General features: G+C 41.8%; 1 protein-coding gene across 1 annotated transcript; it reads right to left on the reverse strand.

The window, feature by feature from the left end:
* Positions 1-8,469: 8,469 nt before the first annotated feature.
* Positions 8,470-9,413, reverse strand: LOC112245737 (gamma-crystallin M3-like). Its single transcript, XM_024413884.2, has 3 exons — positions 9,358-9,413; positions 8,894-9,136; positions 8,470-8,814 (listed from the first exon to the last, which is right to left on the reverse strand). The coding sequence occupies exons 1-3, from the start codon at positions 9,367-9,369 to the stop codon at positions 8,536-8,538; spliced, it is 534 nt and encodes a 177-aa protein (XP_024269652.1). The 5' UTR covers positions 9,370-9,413; the 3' UTR covers positions 8,470-8,535.
* Between the last annotated feature and the right edge of the window lie 278 nt (positions 9,414-9,691).

Below are 9,691 nucleotides of genomic sequence, written 5' to 3' on the forward strand. Positions count from 1 at the left end.
CTCCATTGTTCAAACCCCTGACAGAGCAATATGACACAGAGGCCCACCCTGTACAGTTCAATTCAAAGTGGCCTTTAAAGGGTCATTATTTGCGGCTGTGTGCATTTGTGAGGAAAGCCTATCTCTTTATTGTTTCTGTTGAATAACAGTATGAAGTATTAACAAACCCAACGGACATTTGTTCATGGTTATTACGATTTAAATCTTTATATTTAAAAAAGCACAAAAAAATAGTAGCATAATGATTCAAACATTAGTCTATTAGAAAAATACAACACATTACTGAATTTTTTAATTCATATTAACTGGTCTTGCCCAGTGTTAATACATGTGGATGAATTTATTTTTTATCCAAATGTTATAAAATGGTTGTTGATATTTTCTATCCTCCAACAAAACTGCTGCATAAAATGTATCAATTGACAAATTGTATAAGTGGAATCCAAAACATTATAGTTACGGTTTGTATCGTGGTTAATACCCTCTAAGGAAAAAAGGTTTCCAAAAGTGTTTGGCTGTCCCCATAAAAGCTCAGTTTTTGGTTCCAGGTAGAACCCATGTTTTTCTGTGGAAAGGGTTCTACATGGAACCCATAAGGGTTCTACCTAGAACCAAAATAGTTTTACATGGAACCAAAAAGAGTTCTTCAAAGGCTTTTCCTATGGGGATAGCTGAAGAACCATTTTAGGTTCTTGATAGGACCTTTTTTCTAAGAGTGTACGTTTCCACTGATAATTACCTGGTATTTATTTGGAAATAATTCAGTACCAATGGAGACATTATTCTACTTACCTCAAATAACTCAATAGTTGGTAACTGTCTAGCACCTAATAATGCCATGCTCGTATTAATAGGCCTTGGCCTGTTCCGACAATATTAACAGACCTAGGAACAGTCATGCCGCTTGGGTTGCATTATGCACTGGATTTGGTCCGTTCCCAATTCACAGCCATGCCATTTGGGTTGCATTATCCACTGGATTTGGTCTGTTCCCAATTCACAGTCATGCCATTTGGGTTGCATTATGCACTGGATTTGGTCCGCTCCCAATTCACAGTCATGTCATTTGGGTTGCATTATGCACTGGATTTGGTCTGTTCCGATTCACAGTCGTATTAATAGGCCTTGGCCTGTTCCGACAATATTAACAGACCTAGGAACAGTCATGCCGCTTGGGTTGCATTATGCACTGGATTTGGTCCGTTCCCAATTCACAGTCATGCCATTTGGGTTGCGTTATGCACTGGATTTGGTCCGTTCCCAATTCACAGTCATGCCATTGGGTTGCATTATGCACTGGATTTGGTCCGTTCCCAATTCACAGTCATGCCATTGGGTTGCGTTATGCACTGGATTTGGTCCGTTCCCAATTCACAGTCATGCCATTTGGGTTGCATTATGCACTGGATTTGGTCTGTTCCCACTCATGCCATTTGGGTTGCATTATGCACTGTTTGGTCCGTTCCCAATTCACAGTCATGCCATTTGGGTTGCATTATGCACTGCATTTGGTCCGTTCCCAATTCACAGTCATGCCATTTGGGTTGCATTATGCACTGGATTTGGTCCGTTCCCAATTCACAGTCATGCCATTTGGGTTGCATTGTGCACTGGATTTGGTCCGTTCCCAATTCACAGTCATGCCATTTGGTTTGCATTATGCACTGGATTTGGTCCGTTCCCAATTCACAGTCATGCCATTTGGGTTGCATTATGCACTGCATTTGGTCTGTTCCCAATTCACAGTCATGCCATTTGGGTTGCATTATGCACTGGATTTGGTCTGTTCCCAATTCACAGTCATGCCATTTGGGTTGCATTATGCACTGGATTTGGTCAGTTCCGATTCACAGTCATGCCATTTGGGTTGCATTATGCACTGGATTTGGTCTGTTCCCATTCACAGTCATGCCATTTGGGTTGCATTATGCACTGGATTTGGTCTGTTCCCAATTCACAGTCATGCCATTTGGGTTGCATTATGCACTGGATTTGGTCTGTTCCGATTCACAGTCATGCCATTTGGGTTGCATTATGCCTTGGCTGTTCCGACAATATTAACAGACCTGGAGGAACTGTCATGCACAGTCATGCCATTTGGGTTGCATTATGCACTGGATTTGGTCTGTTCCGATTCACAGTCGTATTAATAGGCCTTGGCCTGTTCCGACAATATTAACAGACATAGGAACAATTTGGGTTGCATTATGCACTGGATTTGGTCCGTTCCCAATTCACAGTCATGCCATTTGGTTGCATTATGCACTGGATTTGGTCCGTTCCCAATTCACAGTCATGCCATTTGGGTTGCATTATAAACCGGATTTGGTCCGTTCCCAATTCACAGTCATGCCATTTGGGTTGCATTATCCTCCAGCGATGGCTTGTTTCAAGGTTCCCTTTCCAATAGGACAACCACCTGAAGCACACAGCCAAGACAACGCAGGAGTGGCTTCGGGACAAGTCTCTGAATGTCCTTGAGTGGCCCAGCCAGAGCCCGGACTTGAACCCGATCGAACACCTCTGGAGAGACCTGAAAATAGCTGTGCAGCAACACTCCCCATCCAACCTGACAGAGTTTGAGAGGATCTGCAGAGAAGAATGAGAGAAAATCTCCAAATACAGATGTGCCAAGCTTGTAGCATCATACCCAAGTAGACTGTAATCGCTGCCGAACGTGCTTCAACAAAGTACTGAGTAAAGGGTCTGAATACTTACATACATTTTATATGTAAAAAATATTGTCAATATGGGGTATTGTGTGTAGATTGATGAGGGAAAAAAACAATTTAATCAATTTTAGAATAAGGCTGTAACATAACAAAGTGTGGAAAAAAAGTAAAGGGGTCTGAATACTTTCTGAAGGCACTTGTCACGTTCGTCGTATAGAGGAGATCAAAGAGCAGCGTGATATGAATACATTCTTCTTTAATGAAAACGAAGAACACTTAAACATACTATACAAACGAACGTGAAGCTATATATAACGAGTGCTGACATGCAACTAACCATAGACAATAACCCACAAACTATCCAAAGCATATGGCTACCTAAATATGGTCCCCAATCAGAGACAACGATAAACAGCTGCCTCTGATTGAGAACCAATCTAGGCAACCATAGACATAAAAACACCTAGACTAGAAAAACCCATAAACATACAAAAACCCTAGACAGGTAAAACACATATATCACCCTCATCACACCCTGACCTAACCAAAATAATAAAGAAAACAAAGATAACTAAGGTCAGGGCGTGACAACACTGTATCTTAGAAAATTATACAATATACATTATACAAAATTATACAATAATTATACAATTATATAGTTACTCTGTTATTTAATCAGTGCAATAAATGTGCAATTTCTCAGAAACATTAAGATACATTGATGTCATATGTCAAATTGTGTTCAGTGTGTTCTGTCCCTACAGGGTCATGTTTTGGGTCAGACTCTGCGTCATGGTTCACTCCAGACCTGACTGCCCTCGACCAGCACAAAAACTTCCTGTGGCGAACTGCACTTGCATTGAATAGTCCCCGCGATATGCAACTTTTCAGGGAAGTCAGGAACCAATACACGCAGCCAGTTAGGAAAGAAAAGGCTAGCTTTTTCAAACAGAAATTTGCATCCTGTAGCTCTAACTCCAAAACGTTTTGGGACACTGTAAAGTCCATGGAGAATAAGAGAACTTCCTCCCAGCTGCCCACTGCACTGAGGCTAGGAAACACTGTCACCACCGATAAATCCACGATAATCTAAAATTGCAATAAGCATTTCTCTACGGCTGGCCATGCTTTCCTCCTGGCTACCCCAACCCTGACCAACAGCTCCGCACCCCCCACAGCCACTTGTCGAAGTCTCCCCAGCTTCTAATTTACCCAAATCCAGATAGCAGATGTTGTGAAAGAGCTGCAAACCTGGACCCGTACAAATCAGCTGGGCTAGACAATCTGGACCCTCTCTTTCTAAAATTATCCACCATCATTGTTGCACCCCCTATTACCAGTCTGTTCAACCTCTCTTTGTATTATCTGAGATCCCTAAAGATTGGAAATCTGCCGCAGTCATCCCCCTCTTCAGAAGGGGTGACACTCTAGAGCCAAACTGTTACAGACCTATATCCATTCTGCCCTGCCTTTCTAAAGTCTTCAAAAGCCAAGTTAATAAGCAGATCACTGACCATTTTGAATCCCACCTTACCTTCTCTGCTGTGCAATCCGGTTTCCGAGCTGGTCACGGGTGTACTTCAGCCACACTCAAGGTACTAAACGATATCATAACCACCATCGATAAAATACAGTACTGAGCAGCCGTCTTCATTGACCTGGCCAAGGCTTTCAACTCTGTCAATCACCCTATGCTTATCGGCAGACTCAACAGCCTTAGTTTCTCAAATGACTACCTCGCCTGGTTAACCGACTACTTCTCAGATGGAGTTCAGTGTGTCAAATTAGAAGGCCTGTTGTCCGGACCTCTGGCAGTCTCTATGTGGGTACCACAGGGTTAAATTCTCAGGCCGACTCTTTTCTCTGTATACAGGTGAAGTCGGAAGTTTACATACAGTTAGGTTGAAGTCATTAAAACAAATTTTTCAACCACTCCACAAATTTCTTGTTAACAAACTATAGTTCTGGCAAGTCGGTTAGGACATCTACTTTGTGCATGACACAAGTCAGTTTACATACATTAAGTTGACTGTGCCTTTAAACAGCTTGGAAAATTCCAGAAAACGATGTTGTCAAATGTGAATGTGCAGCACGTAGGACGGAGTCAGGCGCAGGACACAAAACTGAGTAAAAAACGTACTTTACTCGAATAAACAACAAAATAAATTCCACGCAGGGAAAGTACTACAGCTCACAGAAAATAGCGAACACTTAACAATGAACAAACACGCACAAAACCATGTGGGAACCAGAGGGTTAAATAGGGAATAAATAATAATGTAATGGAAACCAGGTGTGTACAATAAAGACAAAACAAATGGACAATGAAACGTAGATCGGTGGCGGATAGAAAACCAGTGACTTCGACCGCCGAACGCCGCCCGAACAAGAAGAGGCACCAACTTCGGTGTAAGTCGTGACAGATGTCATGGCTTTAAAAGCTTCTGATAGGCTATTTGACATTATATGAGTGAATTGGAGTTGAACCTGTGGATGTATTTCAAGGTCTACTAACTCTTTGCATCTTTGCTTGAAATCACGGGAAAAACTAAAGAAATCAGCCAAGACCTCAGAAAAAACATTGTAGTCCTCCACCAGTCTGGTTCATCCCGCGGAGCATTTCACAAATGTTCATCTGTACAAACAATAGTACGGAAGTATTAAAACAAGGGGACCTCTCAGCCGTCATACTGTTCAGGAAGAGACGCATTCTGTCTCCTAGAGATTAACGTACTTTGGTGCGAAAAGTGCAAATCAATCCCAGAACAACAGCAAAGGACATTGTGAAGATGCTGGAGGAAACAGGTACAAAAGTATCTATATCCAGAGTAAAACGAGTCCTATATCGACATAACCTGAAAGGCCGCTCAGCAAGGACGAAGCCACTGCTCCAAAACCGCCATAAAAAAGCCAGACTACGGTTTGCAACTGCACATGGGGACAAAGATCATACTTTTGGAGAAATGTCCTCTGGTCTGATGAAACAAAAATATAACTGTTTGGCCATAATGTTTGGAGGAGGGGGAGGCTTGCAAGCTGAAGAACACCATCCCAACCGTGAAGCACGGGGGTGGCAGCATCATACTGTGGGGGTGCTTTTCTGCAGGAGGGACTTGTCCACTTCACAAAATAGATGGCATCATGAGGATGGAAAATTATGTGGATATATTGAAGCAACATCTCAAGACATCAGTCAGGAAGTTAAAGCTTGGTCGCAAATGGGTCTTCCTAATTGACAATGACCCCAAGCATACTTCCAAAGTTGTAGCAAAATGGCTTAAGGACAACAAAGTCAAGGTATTGGAGTGGCCATCACAAAGCCCTGACCTCAATCCTATAGAACATTTGTGGGCAGAACTGAAAAAGCGTGTATGCACAAGGAGGCCTACAAACCTGACTCAGTTACACCAGCTAAAATTCACCCAACTTATTGTGGGAAGCTTGTGGAAGGCTACCCAAAACGTTTGACCCAAGTTAAGCAATTTCAAGGCAATGCTACCAAATACTAATTGAGTGTACCTGTATGTAAACTTCTGACCCACCGGGAAAGTGATGAACGAAAGAAATGCTGAAATAAATCATTCTCTCTATTATTAATCTGACATTTCACATTCTTAAAATAAAGTGGTGATCCTAACTGGCCTAAACAGGGGCTTTTTACTTGGATTAAATGTCAGGAATTGTGAAGAACTGAGTTTAAATGTATTTGGCTAAGGTGTATGTAGAACTTCCGACTTCAACTGTATATCAACGATGTCGCTCTTGCTGCAGGTGATTCCCTGATCCACCTCTACGCAGACGACACCATTCTGCATACATCTGGCCCTTCTTTGGACACTGTGTTAACAAACCTCGAAACGAGCTTCAATGTCATAGAACACTCCTTCTGTGGCCTCCAACTGCTCTTAAACGCTAGTAAAACTAAATGCATGCTTTTCAACCGATCGCTGCCTGCACCCGCCCGCACGACTAGCATCACTACTCTGGACGGTTCTGACTTAGAATATGTGGACAACTACAAATACCTAGGTGTCTGGCTAGACTGTAAACTCTCCTTCCAGACTCATATTAAACATCTCCAATCCAAAATTAAATCTAGAATCAGCTTCCTATTTCGCAACAAAGCCTCCTTCACTCACGCTGTCAAACATACCCTCGTAAAACTGACTATCCTACGGTTCCTCGACTTCGGCAACGTCACTTACAAAATAGCCTCCAACACTACTCAGCAAACTGGATGCAGTCGATCACAGTGCCATCCGTTTTGTCACCAAAGCCCCATATACCACCCACCACTGCGACCTGCATGCTCTATTCGGCTGGCCCTCGCTACATATTCGTCACCAGAACCACTGGCTCCAGATCATCTATGAGTCTTTCCTTGGTAAAGCTCTGCCTTATCTCAGCTCACTGGACACGATAACAACACCCACCCATAGCACGTGCTCCAGAAGGTATATCTCACAGTTCATCCCCAAAGCCAACACCACATTTGGCCGCCATTCCTTCCAGTTCTCTGCTGCCAATGACTGGAACGAATTGCAAAAATCGCTGAAGTTGGAGACTCATATCTCCCTCACTAACTTTAAACATCAGCTATCTGAGCAGCTTACCGATCGCTGCAGCTGTACACAGCCCATCTGTAAATTGCCCATCCAATCTACCTACCTCATCCCCATATTGTTTTTATTTACTTTTTTGCTCTATTGCACGCAAGTATTTCTACTTGCACATCATCATTTGCACATCTATCACTCCTGTGTTAATTTGCTAAATTGTAATTACTCCGCTACTATGGCCTATTTATTGCCTTATCTCCTCACACCATTTGCACACACTGTATATATACATTTAAAAAAATGTTTTTATTGTGTTATTTACTGTACTTTTGTTTATTCCATGTGTAACTCTGTGTTGTTGTTGGTGTCGCACTGCTTTGCTTTATCTTGGCCAGGTTGCAGTTGTAAATGAGAACTTGTTCTCAACTAGTCTACCTGGTTAAATAAAGGTGAAATAAATAAATAATGTTCTGTCCCTGCAGGGTCATGTTTTGGGTCAGACACTGCGTCATGTTCTGTCCCTACAATGCCATGTTTTGGGTCAGACACTGCGTCATGTTCTGTCCCTACAGGGTCATGTTTTGGGTCAGACATCGCGTCATGTTCTGTCCGTACAGGGTCATGTTTTGTTCTGACACTGTACTTGGTCATTTCACCTTTTTAAATAGGAATAAGGAAGGAAATGCAACCAAAAATACAACAAAAAGTTTAAAAAAGATATAAAATAACATTTAGCTACATTCATTAGATTTCACTGTATATAGACTTTTCTATTGTGTTATTGACTGTACATTTGTTTATTCCATGTGTAACTCTGTTGTTTGTGTCACACTGCTTTGCTTCTCCTTGGCCAGATCACAGTTGTAAATGAGAACTTATTCTCAACTGGCCTACCTGGTTAAATAAAGGTGAAATAAAATAAAATTAGGTAAAAGCTATGCATTGATAGTTATATTACCATTTCCAACACTTTCACCTACTCTTTGTTTTTTAAATCTAATCATGGGACTCTAGTTCTACTAAATTGGGCTCCAGTAGTAGAGTGATACAATGGTGTAGCCTGCCTAATTTGGTGATTTTGTTCAAAAGTAAAAAGAGAATAGGATCAATGGAGTTTCAACAACTCATGGAAAATTACACTTAAATATTTGAATCATGACAGAGCAGGACTGGACTGGTGAAAATGTGTTGTGTTGGGTAACATTAGATTTTTGCAGAACAAGACAAAATACTTGATATTAAATAAGAAAAACACATTTTTATTTAAAAATCAACTGTTTCATTGAACAAGTGGTCCTGTGAATCTAACAGGAGTCGGTGATCCTTCTGATGGAACTGAACTTCATTCCGTTGTGTCCCTGCATCTCCCTGAGATTTCTGTGCTCTCCGGGCCTCATGTACATCTGTCTGCCTTTGTAATGGGGCTGCTCATACATCAGCCAGTGGCCGTCCATCACGTTGCAGGACTGGCAGTCAGACATACGGTAACGATCCATGATGGAGTCACAGTCGTCCATCATCTCGTGCATCTGACCTCCGAAGTTCTCCTTCTCGTAGATCCTCATCTTGTAGTTTCCTCTGTGCTGTTAACATACATTTTGAACATGGGATTAGTTTATTAAAAACAAACTGTTGTGAGAGATGTGTCGTAGTGGTTCATACCATGGGGACGTTAAGGCTGGACCTGATGCAGTCGTTCATTCCCATCATACGCTGGTAGTCAGGGTACTCGCCCCTCCTCATGAAGTACTGGTTTCCCATGAAGTTGGGGCGATCGTAGACCATGAAGCAGCCACTCTCAACCTTGCAGGAGTGGCACCTGTTCAGATGGGAGGACATGTCAGGGCAGTCCTGACTGGTCTCATAGGAACGACCCTGGAAGTTCTTGTCCTCGAAGAAGATGATCTGCAACAAATACTCTTGCAATTAGCCAGAACAATACGTGACCAGAATGTGTTCAGAACTTTCCCTTTTTTGTTGGTTACAATATAATGGCACACTGTACTGCATTATTACACTTTGTATAGTGTTATTACTGTAAATACTGTACATATTGCTAATAAACTTACTGTATATACAGCATCAGATAATTTGACCTCTGAACTGAAAATAACTGGTGAACTCACCTTTCCGTGCATGTTTACGGTTATTTTGAGCAATGCTACAGCTGTGCTAGTCTGCAGCTTGTTTTATACCTGATGTGACATCCAAAGAATCTCTGGTTCCATTGTATTAATCACATGAGTCAGCTGCATGCTTTGCTATGGTTGCTCCAACTCTTTGTCACCACAGACGGGAAAGGGTTATTATGTTCAGTCAAATGGGGGGCAAAATTTGAATTTTCTGCCTTAAAAGCAATGTTGAAGGTCATTTAGATTAAAGTGTCCCTGGAAGTATTACTGAACAAAAATATAAACCCAACATTAAGTTTTGGTCCCATGTTTCATGAGTTAAAATAAA

This window comes from Oncorhynchus tshawytscha, linkage group LG03, assembly GCF_018296145.1.
Source record: "Oncorhynchus tshawytscha isolate Ot180627B linkage group LG03, Otsh_v2.0, whole genome shotgun sequence".
Taxonomy (NCBI): Eukaryota; Metazoa; Chordata; class Actinopteri; order Salmoniformes; family Salmonidae; genus Oncorhynchus; species Oncorhynchus tshawytscha.